The sequence below is a fragment of the Chrysochloris asiatica genome, unplaced genomic scaffold, assembly GCF_000296735.1.
Source record: "Chrysochloris asiatica unplaced genomic scaffold, ChrAsi1.0 scaffold00079, whole genome shotgun sequence".
NCBI lineage: Eukaryota > Metazoa > Chordata > Mammalia > Afrosoricida > Chrysochloridae > Chrysochloris > Chrysochloris asiatica.
The window spans coordinates 5,191,313-5,204,968 of NW_006408597.1; the positions used below are offsets into that span (position 1 = coordinate 5,191,313).

The 13,656-nt window shown below is 43.4% G+C and overlaps 1 protein-coding gene across 1 annotated transcript in view; it reads left to right on the forward strand.

The window, feature by feature from the left end:
* The window catches only part of DPF3 (D4, zinc and double PHD fingers, family 3), a 458,124-nt gene that overhangs the window by 254,889 nt on the left and 189,579 nt on the right, over positions 1-13,656 (forward strand). Inside the window, exon 4 of the mRNA XM_006865560.1 lies at positions 12,029-12,156. Within this exon, the coding sequence (XP_006865622.1) occupies positions 12,029-12,156 (128 nt within the window). The remainder of the gene's footprint in view (positions 1-12,028; positions 12,157-13,656) is intronic.

Below are 13,656 nucleotides of genomic sequence, written 5' to 3' on the forward strand. Positions count from 1 at the left end.
TTCTTTCACCAGACTTATTCAGCCCGTATGCTGAGCAGATAATTTGAGAAGTTGGATTATATGAAGAAGAACATGGTACCAGGATTGGAGGAAGACTCATTAACAACCATGATTTATGTAGATGATATAACCTTGACTGTTGAAACAGAAGAGAACTCAAAAAACTTACTGATACGTTGTTCTGGTTAAGTGCTTCAAATCAGTTCGGACTCATAGTGACCCTGCATAGGGTTTCGCAGAACTCAGAGAGTTATGGAGTCTGGGTCTAGTGTTGTAGGAGAAGCGTTAGTATAGACCCAGCTTTACCAGAACTACAGTCCTGATGTGGTGCTGTAGGGTAAGCACTGGACTGCTAATTGAATGCTTGGTGATTCAAACTACCAGTCCACTCCTTGGAAACCCCATACAAGGTCACTAGGAGTCAGAACTGACTCAGTGGCACTTAACAGGAACAATAACAACAGCTTGCACAAGCTCGCCCCTTCCTCCTAGAGTCCAGACCTCTGACATGCATTTGCTGGGGCACAGAGATGGACCTGGAAGGCTTCTATGGCAACTCATCTGGCTGGCCCTTGCTCCTGCCCTCTGCTAGGCTGGTCCACTTTCTTCTTGGTAAACCTGGACTCTGTGGACTTGCTCTGACATGGCTATACACTTAACACTGGCCCTCCTAGTACTGGACACCTGGCCTCTATCCTGGTTCCCTGAGTGTGGGTGCCCTCTACTTAGAGACACGGAGCTGCGCCCCAGCATGGATCTGATAGCTAGAAAGTAATCATCATCGGGACAGTATAGTCTATGACACACAACTTTCTCCTGAGTCCTGGGTTCAGTGTGGGGCTAAATACATGTTGCAGCGACCTCCTAAGAGGTCTCCGTGCCTCTCCCCTTAGTTACTTTTCAGAGCGATCCTGTTCACATATAGGCATCATCACACCCACGCCACACTTTGCTCAAAAGTGCCAGTGGCTTCCCACTCAGAGTCGAAGCCAAGCTCCTTGCCATGGCCTGCAGGCTTCTTCTAGCCCCGGTAGCTTCCTGAGTGGCCTCCTTCCACCCCTGCCTGGAATGGTCTTTGTTGGATAGCGGCATGATCTCCCCTCTGCCCTCTTCGGCTCTGTACTTTTCCGGCCACATTTATTAGTGTCACCCCCCCACCCCCATCATCCCTGATGTGTCATTACTTCCTTGACTGTAATTTTCTCCAACTTGCTGCTCACCATCTGTCACATGGGTTTCACTTGTCTGTCTTATTTATTGTATCAACTCTACTGGAATATCACTTTGCCTCTTTTGTTCACAGCTGTGTCCCCGGCAGGTAGAATAGAGCCTGTTGTTGTTAAGTGCCGTGGAGTGGATTCCAACTCTTAGTGACCTCTGAGGAGCAGCTGGTGAATTTGAACCACCAACCTTGCAGTTCAAACAGGCCTTGCAGTCCAGTGCATTAACCCATAGCACCACACCAAGACTCCAAAGAACAGAGCCTGGTTCAAAGCACATAAAAAATCAAATCAGTTGCTGTCAGTTTGCCTCCAATTTATGGTTACCCCATGTATTTCAGAATAGAATTATGCTCCATAGGGTTTCAATGGCTGATCTTCCTGAAATAGATGGCCAGGCATTTCTTCTGAGGCTCATCGGGATGGAGTTGAATTTACAAACTTTCAGTTAGCAGCCAAACATGTGAATAGTTTTCACCAGACAGGGAATGCCACAAAGTAAGAGTTTGTAATGGTTTGTTGGGTGAATGAATGCAGCAGTGCACATTCTGTGTGGCCCTGCCATGATTTCTTTCCCAACCTGCAGAAGCAATGCCCACCATGGGCTTGGAGCAGGGCCAGAACATTGGCCCTCAAGCAGGATCTCAGCCTGAGCCTCTCCTACTGTGAATTGAGACTTTGTTCGAGAGCTGCCGCTTACACTTGGTAACCACTTACTCCCTTTCTACTACCCATCCTGCCCATAGCCCCTAAGTTACATCTCCTTGGCCTGTTGGCCTGCTCAATGGTGGGCTCCCTTTGATAATATGAGTGCTTTCCTAGAGCTCAGTTTAGAGGCCTCATCTTACCCAGAGGTGTGGTCCAGATCTCTGGATGGTGAGACCATCCTTCCATGCTTAATTAGAGGTGGGATGTGGGTAGAGCTGAGAGAGGAGACCAGAGGCAGTATGGGAGAAGGGTCAGTCCTCCTGCTGTGTGACTCTCCTGGGATTCTAAAAAAAACAGGAACAAGTGCCTTCGAGATACAACCTGGGAGATGGCTTCTCAATGCGAACTCATCTATTTAGAGATTTGAGTCCTGAAACATGGAGTTAGATACCACCAAGAAAATGATGTCCTTGAGGAGTGAGCAGCTGGGTTCATGGGTGGTCTCAGGAAATCAGGCCTCTACCCACTATCTTAGTGACCTAGTGCCGCTGTAACAGAAACACCGCGAGGGAGTGGCTTTAACAAACAGAAATTTAGTTTTGTACATTTTGTTGTTGTTAGGTACTGTTGAGTCACTTCTGACTCATAGGAACCCTGTACACAACAAATGAAACATGACCCAGTCCTGTGCCATCCTCACAATTGTTATGTGTGAACTGATTGTTGCTGCCACTGTGTCGATCCATCCTGTTGAGATCTTCCTCTTTTTCACTGACTCTCCACTTTACCAAGTGTGATGTTCTTCTCCAGGGATGGATCCCTCCTGACAACATGTCCGCAGTATGAGAGATGAAGTCTGGCCATCCTGGCTTCTAATGAACCTTCTGGCTGTCCTTCTTCCAATACAGATTTGTTTGTTCTCCTGGAAGTCCATGATATTTCAATATCCTTTTCCAACATCATAGTTCAAATGCATCTTTGGTCTTCCTTATTCATTGTCCAACTTTCACATGCATATAAGGCTATTAAAAAATACCATGACTTGGGTCAGGTATACTTTAGTCCTCAAACTGAAATCTATGCTTTTTAACATTTTAAAAAGGTCTTTTACAGCAGATTTGTCTAATGTAATATATCAGTTGATTTCCTGACTGCTGCTTCCATGAGCATTGACTGTGTCTCCAAGCAAATTGAAGTCTTTGACAGCTTCAATCTTTTTTCCATTTATCATCATGTTATTTATTGGTTCAATTATAAGGATTTTCATTTTCTTTACAGTAAGATACAGTCCATACTGAAGGCTGTAGTCTTTGATTTTCCTCAGTACGAAGTTTAAGTCCTTTTGCTTCCAGCAAGCAAGGTTGTGTCATCTGAATATCACAGGTTGTTAATGAGTCTTCTTCCAATTCTGATGCCACATTCTTCTTTATATTATTTGCTCAGCATACAGATTGAATAAATACAGTGAAAGGAAAGGATACAACCCTAGTGCACACTTGACCTTGTCTTCTGTAGCTGCCCTTTGTAATTTTCTGTTCAGCTCTTTTACCTCATCATTTCTTATAGTTGCTTTAGCTTCTCTATGCTCAAGAGCAAGTTTCAGTCTCTTATGACATCATTTTGGTCTTTTCTTTCTTAGCTGCTTAATGGCCTTTTGCTTTCTTCCTGTATAATGTTCTTGATATCATCCCACAACTCCTCTGGTCTTTGGTCATTGGTGTCCATTTCATCAAATCTATTCTTGAGATGGATTCAAAATTGTTCAAGGTCATATTTTGGCTCTCATGGACTTGCTTTAATTATGTTTAGCTTCAGTCTGAACTTGGTCATATGTAATCGATGGTCTGTTGCACAGTCTGCCCCTGGCCTTGGCTTGGCTGATGATATTGAGCTTCTCCACCATCTCTTCTCAAAGACGTAACCAATTTGATTTCTGTGTATTCCATCTGGTGATATCTATGTGTATAGTTGTCTTTTATGTTGTTGAAAAAAAAAGGTATGTGTAATGAGTAAGTTACTGGTCTTTCTATCTTCAACGTTATTTCTGTCACCAGGACCATATTTTCCAATTATTGTTCCTTCTTCTTTGTTTCCAACCTTTGCATTCCTATCACCAGTAGTTATCAATACAAGTTAATCACATGTTTGATCAATTTCAGACTACTGAAGTTGTTAGAATTCTTCAGTTTCATTATCACTGACTTTAGTGGTTGATGCATAAATTTGATAGTGGTATCAACTGGTCTTTCTTGTTGTTGTTGTTGTTGTTAAGTACTGTGGAGTTGGTTCCGACTCATAGTGACCTGGCACAGGGTTTCCGAGGCTGCATATTTTTATGGGAGCAGAAAGCCTCATCTTCCTCCTGTGAAATAGCTGGTAGTTTTGAACTGCTGACCTTAAGGGTTGCAGTCCAATTCATAACCACTATGCTGCCAGAGCTCCTTGGTCTTCCTTGTAGGCTAATATCCTTTCACAGACAGCATTGAACTTCAAGATAGATTTTTGAAATGTTCTGTTTGATGATGAATGTGATGCCATTCCCCTTGAATTTGTTATTCCCAGAATAGTAAACCATACGATTGTCTGATTTGAAATGGGCAATACCGACCCAATTCAGTTCACTAATGCTTAGGATAAGGAGCTCTGGTAGCGTAGTGGTTACAAATCGGGCTGCGACCCACAAGGTCAGCAGTTTGAAACTATGAGGCTATCTGCTCCCGTAAGGATTTACAGCCTTGGAAACCCTGTACAGGGTCGCTATGAGTCAGAACTGACTCCATGGCACATAACAACAGCAACAATGCTTAGGATATGAATCTGTATGCATTTAATTTAATTCTTGACAACTTCCAATTTTCCTAGATTCATACTTCATACATTGCAGGTTCTGATTATTAATGGATGTTTGTACTTGTTTCTTCTTATTTTGAGTTGTGCCCTATCAGCAAATGAAAGTCTTGAACGATTTGCTTCATTCACGTCATCATGGTCAACTCTACTTTGAAGAGGAAGCTCTTCCCAAGTCATATTTTGAGTGCTTTGCAAGGCTCATGTTTTGGCACTATACTAGACAATTTATACACATTTTGTTTGTTGACATTGGTTGTAATCCTCTCAGTGTAGCAGCATTTTTCCTGTTTCCTCCCTGTGTTTACCACTTCCCTTCATCCCTCTTTCCCATTCCTTCCTGCTTTCTGAGCTTGCCTGGGCAAATGCTCCCTTTTGATCTCCTATGGTTGATTATTCTATGGAGTGCTTACCTCCCTAGTGCTTTGTTTATCTCAGGGACCCATCTTGCATTTGGCTGAAAGTGGAGCCACAGGGGGAAGCTTAGTTCCAGGCTTGAAGGGACATAATCTCTGGGTTTCCGCAAGTCTCTATCAGCCTAGTAAACCAATCATTTTTATGATTTTGAATTTCATTCTGCATTTTTTCCCTTCTCTATCCAGAAATTTTTATTGTGATCCCTTTCAGAGTGATCAGTGGTGAGAATAATGACGCTTAAGCTGCTTGTTCCTTGGTGTAAACTGATGCATTAGTCCAAGGAAATATGAGGAGCTTCATTCCTGAAACGAATGCACAACCAGAAGAAAATAAAGTGCATGTTTGTATTTTTTAAGAAAACATAGAAGCATGTTAAATATATATATATTGTTGTTGTTGTTGTTATGTGCTGTGGAGTCGGTTCCGACTCATAGTGACACTGTACAGGGTTGCTATGAGTTGGAACCGACTTGGGCTGTGAACCTTAAGGTCAGTGGTTCGAAACTACCAGCCGCTCCGCGGGAGAAAGATGAGGCTTTCTACTCCCGTAAAATTTACACCCTCAGAAACCCTATACAGGGTTGGTCAGAACTGACTCAACGGCACTTAACAACAACAAATATATACTTATATGTAGGCTGATACATATATACATACATAGACTCCTGGTGTGGCACACAGGACTGAGAACCACAAGGTTGTCAGTGCAAACCCACCAGCTGCTCCTTGGAAACCCTCTAGAGGGTCGCTGTGAGTTATGAGTCAGCACTGACTCAACGGCACTCAACAACAAATATATATATATAGTGTCTTGATCTTGTAGGCGTATTCTCTGCCATTGTGCCTGGGCTTTCTCTTTCCCTTTGCACCATAGCTCTATCTCCAGGGCCCTGTGTCGGAGGGAGCTTATGATGGATGGATGGATGGATGCGCCTTGTCGGGGTGTTTCACTACGATTTCCCTTGGGGCAGTCTGTCTGTTGGCAGAGCACAGCCTCCTGAAAGATGGTATCTCTTACAAACTCGACAGCTAACAGACAGCTCTTCTCTTTGTATATTTCCCCAAAGAAGCACTGTCTTAATCTGTTTTTTTTTTTTAATATGGCATATTTTATTATAATCTAGATGAGACTTGCATTTCCCAACCCTCCACCCTGCACCAAAAATGAAGGAGAAGGCTCTGTGAGCCAGTGCCATCCAAGGAGTTTGCATTTTTAAATGACCTGGGATTTAATTACTCACTGTGCTCCCATGCCACACTTTCAAACTCATCTCGCCACATCCTGTTAATGAGCCCCGTGGTTCCAACAAGCCTGTGGAAGCTTTTCTTTCTTTGCATTGGGTGGCAGGCATGGGGCACCTGTGTCAAAGGCTGCGGCTTTCCTCTCCACTTGAAGGACAGTGCTTTGTCTTAGAGCAAAGCCACTGCTCCTCACTGGCATTTTTTTTTTTGTTTTTTTTTTGTTTTTGCTTTGCTTGTATTTATTTATTTATTTTAAAGACTTTACAAGTTTCCATCCTTGTTTGTCTAAGAGGTTTTTTCTTATTTGGAAACCGATTTGCTTCGGTTTGCACAGAAGCTGTCTCTGGTGTGATGGATTGTGCTGGAAGTCACCCAAGGAGTATCTCTGTTCCCAATTAGAAGTGGAGGCAGTGCTGCTTACGGGGCCCAGGGAGGCGGCTGGCTTGGGTGACAGCTGCTGCCACTCTGGAGAGAGTAACGATCCGTGGGTTTATATCCATGTATATAAAATCAGGCTAATTTAAAGATGAATTATGCGTATGTTTTGGATCATTCGGGAAAAAAAAAAAAAAGTTAAATGGTCGATGGTGCCTGTCAGATTACGTGGTGCCCAAATCTATATAAGGTTCAAAATGAGTATACTTAGAGACTGACTAAATTCAGACGAGAAGGATTACAAATGGAACCAATGAAATCACTAAGGCGAACATCGGGCCAGAACTTGTTATCTTTTCCCCCTCCCTTCACTCCGGGACCTCCTCTAGTTCAGAACCAGAAAACGCACCCTCTGCTGCCTTGTTGCCCTTTCCCTCTGACCTCGAAGCCTTACCCACAGGGCTATAAAACCAGGGTTTACCAATGGTCAGCAAGAATGCTGCTCTTGGAATGGCGCTTGGCAGAGTAGTAAGTACGTTAACGTTGTCGTTGTTCAGTGCCCCGTAGGGTTTCTGAGGAGTGGATGGTGGGTCTGAACCTCTGACCTTGCAGTTAGCAGTCCAGTGCTTATCCTATGGTGTCACACCAGGACTCCAGGTTAACATTAAGGATACGGTTAACATTAATAACCATATTTAACTTCTTTCCATTTTTTGTGGGGGAAACAAAATCATTTAAAGTATTACTTTAACTGTTATTAAACCATGCTGTCCAGTACAGGAGCCATGATCCGCGTATGTCTACTGAGCCCTTGAAATGTGGCCAGTTGGAATTGAGATGTGCTCTAAGTGTGAAACACAGCAGCTTTCTGAGACATATGTGAATAAAAGATTGTAAAGCATCACATTTTTGCATTAGTAAGCTTTTGTATTATTCACATGTTGAAATAATATTTTAGATATGTTGAGTTAAATGAAATATGTTACAATTAATTGCGCCTGTTTCTTTTTCCTTTCTTAAGTGTGGCTGTAAGAAAGCTTAGAATTATACACATGGCTTATATTTTATTTTTCTATTGGACAGTGCTGATGTAGCATTTAAATCAGTATTATTCAAACTTTGATAATGATAACATCTAGCTAGCATTTGTGTATACTGAATTATGGGACAGAAGATAGATTTAGCTGGGGAGGAAGAGGGACCAGGAGACGGAGGAAGTACACAGTAAATGGAAAATTCTGTATGGAGTTGTATGGTTGCAGAAAGATGAACTTCACATGGGGATGTTAAAATAGGACAGACCCTAGAATGAGAACACACACCTACCTGTAGCCTCAGCCCAAACTTGCCTTTGTCTGAATTATAAAGACTATGAAGAGAGTTTAGGAATGCAATGAAAATGCATAAAGTTTTGGAAAAAGACTTCTTTTAAAGGAAGGACCAAAGAGAGGCAGAGTGGAGTCATCATAGCCTGGAAATTAGGTGAATGGATTGTGGAGACAGATTGGTTTGAAGGTCTGACTTTGCCACTTTCCAGCTCTGTGTTCTAAACCTCCCTAAGCTGCAGCGTGCTCCACATTTTAATGTGCTCACCTCTTGGGTAGTTGTGGGGATTAAATGATCTGTAGTAATAAGAGCGGAATTGTGCACAGGACTGCTAGCCTCAAGGTTGTCAGTTCAAACCCACCAGCTACTCCTTGGAAACCCTACACAGGGTCACTGTGAGGCAGAACCAACTGGATGGCACTTAACAACAACAGTACTAAGAGCTGCCACACTCTAAGCATTTACTGTGAGCTCAGTACTCAGCATGTACACAAATGTACCAGTGCCCAACTGGGGCTCTGCACAGGCCTGCCAACCACTAATTACAACCATAACAGTGTCTTGAAAAGCCTATTTGGCTGTGCTTTTGCCCTGCTCTGTTATTAATTAGCTGTGTAGTTTTTGTTGAAGTTATTTAACTTCTCTGAGCCTTGAACAACTCATTCATAAAGTGGAATTCTTCAATTAGATGATCTGTAAGGCCCTCTCTAACTCTGTGCGATTTTAGAAATAGGATTTATGCAATGGTGAGAAGAGATACTAAATGATGAACGTCAACTCTATGTCCGATCATTGTAAGAACGAGGAATGGTTCTCATCTGATGAGGATGGCACAGGAGGCCTCAAGCTCTAATTGTTTTAGTTTAGACATTTGGAAGACTTTTCAGACTTGTGAGAAAGAAGACTACGTCATCACAAAAGGCTGCGGCACTACGTGCTTGGAACGCTTAGAAAGCTGATTCTTCTTCTGGCATTCAACTTAAATGTAACTTCATCACTCAGCCTTTCCTGCCCCCTGTAAAGGAGACCCCTACCCCATTATTCTTTCACTTTTTACCTTGTTTTCCTCCATAGTACTTATGACAGCTTGTAATTGTGGTGTTGTTGTTAGGTGCTGTTGAGTTGATTCCGACTCATCACAACCCTATATAGAGTTTCCAAGGAACAGCTGGTGAGTTTGAACCACCAATATTGCAGTTCAAAACAACCTTTCAGTCCAGTGCTTATCCTATAGTGGCACACTAAAAACTACATATATATGGTTGTATTTAGTGTTTGTTTCTTTTTAGAATATTGTTGTTGTTGTTATGTGCCATCGAGTCGTTTCCGACCCATAGCGACCCTGTACAGGGTTTCCGAGGGTGTAAATCTTTACGGGAGTAGAAAGCCTCATCTTTCTCCCGCGGTGCAGCAGGTAGTTTCGAACCGCTGACCTTTAGGTTCGCAGCCCAGTTCGTAACCACTACGCTACCAGAGCTCCTTTATACTGTCCTAAAGGCAGGAACCATCTTTCTTTGGTTCACCTCCTATAGACCTAACTCAAGGAAGGGCTTGTGTGCTTACTAAATACCTGTTGGCTAGATGATTGCATTTTAGAGGTGACAATGAAAGCTTCTTGATGGAGGAGAATCCTCTGCTCTCATGTTTTCTTTTCAGTAAGAAGAATCCCAAACATCTTATCTCTCAAGGGACTTTAGATATGATCTCCCTTTCCACCATTTTTTCCTGGTCACCTGTGTGTGTGTTTGGTTAGTTTTAATATGATGTCCGAGTACTTCTTTTTCCATGGACTGACCACCCTGGATCTGTTTTGGGTGGAGACTGACGGTGTAGATATTGTTCCATTTGAGTCTGAATAAAGCCCAGTGGAGCCAATAGACACTGTGCTGGTTCTTTTGCATTTGCTCCTCTGGACCTTCTTTATGCTGCTCCCTACCCTAGAGAACTGACCTTGATGGGCTGTCTCAGTGAGGTTCCTTACCTTCTGGTTTCTGGTTGAGGTTAAGCAGGAAATCAGAGGATGGGAACAGAGAGATCTTGGGCTAGGGGTTCCCTTGATTCCCTTGCTGTTGGCCATAGTTCCTGTATGGGTTCTCTGTTAGGGCACTCTTGCCAGCTTCTTGGAACCACCCTGTCTCATGTCCTTTCAGGAAGAGATGTGGTTAAAGACTCTTCAACATCACTTCACTCTTTCCTGTTGGTTCTCTTAATGCTGCCAACACTTCTGTAAATAATCCCCACACCAAACTCTCTTCAGTTCCCCCCATACCCCAAGTGACCTACTTATTTTCCTTTGTTTTTCAGGGTACCAGAGCATTGTATTCTTGCACCCATTTTATCTGATAACAGTTGTAGAGACCATGAATTTGACTGCCAGTAGGGAGAATGAAAAGAGGGGTATGAGGTACAGGTTTAGAGGAGAGGTTGGAGAAATAAATATTTTATGGTATGATTGCCTCCTATACAGATTATAACATGGAAACTCTATGGGGAAGTTCTACTATGTCCTGTAGGGGCAGGTCACTAGGAGTCAGGGTTGACTGGACTGGACCACACACAACAGTGACAATACTTGAGCTTTTTTATTTTTATAATTTATATGTTTACATTTTTATTGTGGTGAAATAAAAATAACAAACATTTCCACCACTTTTACATGTACAAGTCCATGACATTAGCGTCATACACCACGTTGTACAAAATCACCACTATCTGTTTCCAAAATTTTCATCACCCTTGAAAAAAACCTTTGTACTGTTTAAGCAATATCCCCTTAGTTTTCCCTCTTACCCACCACAATTAACCACTATGAAACTGTGATCTCTATGCCTTTGCCTAGTTTAGATATGTCAGATCCTATTCAAGATATTTCATATACGTGTGATTATACAATGTTTGTCCTTTTATGTTTGACCAGCTACACTCAGCATCATACTTCCCAGGTTCATCCATGTTGCAGCATGTCAGGACTTCATGAGTCTTCATGACTGAATAATATTCCATTCTATGTATGTAGCCCACTTTGATTATCCATGCATCCATGATGGACACTTGGGGTCTTTTCAACTTTTGACTATTATGAATAGTATGAACTTTCAGTTTTTTAACTAAAAAACAAAACAAGCACCAATCATTTTTAGGTTAGGAGTTTATGGGGGTCACTTTGAGGAAGGGTTTTAAGTTTCTGTCACAGACAGAGATGACTTTGCTTCCATTGCTCAGCAGGCTGTGACCTTGAGCCCCAGGTGACTGATTAGGCTCCTGTTGTCTTCAGAAAGAATACCCTGATTGCGCAGGTGGGCGCTGCAGCCCCGACTCTGCTGATCTTGCTGGGACTTGGGAGGCGTTTGTGCTCGCTCCTCTTCCCTTGGCTTTAGAGGCCTCTGCTTCCCCTGTGAGTTGACTAGAATAGCATCTCTGAGGCAAAAGTCATTTTTTCCTGGAGCGATCCAGGCTTGGGAAGGCAGCATAGCTAAAAGGAGGCAATGAAGTTGTGAGTCAAGAATTGGGATAATCATAATGGAAGTCAACATCAACTGAGCTTGAGAGCTTTCCTAGCACTTTAATGTAAATGAACACATTGGATCAGGCATTGTTGTTCTCATTTATAGATGCAGAATGGGTCTCAGGCTCCTGGAATGCCTTGTCCAACATCACACAGGCTAAGGAGTGGCAGAGTAGGTATAAGACCAGGCCATCTGACACTACAGCTGGCTGCTCCCTTCCCTTCTGCTCTGCCTGCATTGTCTTTGAGGTGTGGATAAAGCTGGAAACTGTCTCTGGGCTTATGAAGTGGGAATGAGAAAGCTGGATCCAACTCCAATGTTCCTGTTCCATCAGGAGGAGAGATTGCTGGCTGCCTGACTCCCTCCCAGGAGCTCTAGCCCCGGCACACCCTGAAGGATCGCCCCTCCGTTCAGCGGTCTGATCTGTCTTCCTGTCCTTGTTTGCAGAAGTGGAGCTGCCCCTGAAGAAGGACGGGTTCACCTCAGAAAGCACCACCCTGGAAGCCTTGCTCCGTGGTGAGGGGGTGGAGAAGAAGGTGGATACCAGAGAGGAGGAAAGCATCCAGGAAATACAGGTATTTTGGGCCTGCTGGGCACCCCGGAGCATGGACACTGTGTGTTTCCAGAACACCTGCACTGCTGCCTAGAAGCTCAAAACTCCATTTCAATTAAACATGTTCTCCAGAGGTTCCTCATCTAGCCCCTCACGTCAGCTCCTAGCCCTTGATTTCCCTATTTATCCATTCCAAATGTGTATTATGCCTTCTGTGTGCCATCCCCATGCTGGGTTTGGGGGAGATGATGACACATTAAACAGACCACTCCTCACCCCTGGGAATGGCCAATCCTTCCTCCTTGAGGTTGTCTGCCCCAGCCACCCCTCTTCTTGTACTTTTGAAGTACAACTTTCTCATCAGTGCAGGCCTCTTCTCAGTCCCCTGAGGACAGGCAACCTCACAGCCCCCTGAGGACAGGATCTTGTTGGCCCTGCCATCTGCCACCACTCACTCTGCCACTTAGCCCCTTCTGGATCTATTGCTGTTTTCAATGTTATAGTTTTTGACCCATGTTACATTTCTTTTAAGAGGTTCCTTGCCTTCCCTTCTCTCTGCTGGCTTCTCTTCCTGCTTCTTTCTCCCTCCAAAAACCTCTGTCAGATTGGCTGCTTAAATACACAAACTCTTTGTCTATTTCAAGACATAGCCCTTCCCACCAAACCTCTGCACTAACCAGTGCCTTTTCAGCTCCGAACACTTTATTTGCATACTATGCTACAACTCACCTCATTTGCACAGTTTATTGACCAGTCCCTGCAAGTTTGTACTATTCCAAGGCAGGCTGCAGCTCAGGCCAGGCAGAAAGTATTAAACCATTCTTGTTTACAGCTTACTTAAGAAATGTCAGTCAACCTAAGCAAAAGTGACATACCCTCTGGGGTAGAAAACTAGGGCAAAGGTAACTCCTCAGGGTGTTGGGGAAATTTTCTCAAGCTGCTTTTTCAAGGAACCAAGGCAAAAGCTCAATGGAGCTCAATTTACCACAAGTATTGTCAGTTTGTCGTACTGTGGTGGCTTGTGAGTTGCTGTGATTCTGAAAGCTATGCCACAGATATTTTAAATACCAGCAGGGTCACCCATGGTGGACAGGTTTAAGATAGGCTTCCAGAAGAAGACAGATGAGGAAGAAGGAGTGATGAACTACTTCCAAATGTTTAGTTACTGAAAACCTTTTGAATAGCAGAGAAACACTGTCAGATATAGTGCCAGAAAATGAGCCCCTCACGTTGGAAGGCACTCAAAATGTGACTGGGGAAGAGCTGCCTCCTCAGAGTAGAGTTGACCGTGATGACAAGAATGGAGTAAAGCCCATGGGAGAAAAGCCCACGGGACCTTCATTTGCTGATGGGGCACAACTCAAAATGAAGAAAAACAGCTGGAAACATCCATTGAGAATTGGAACATGGAATGTACGAAGGATGAATCTGAGAAAATTGGAAGTTGTCAAAAATGAAATGGAATGCATCAACATCAATATCTTAGGCATTAGTGAGCTGAAATGCACTGGTATTGGCCATT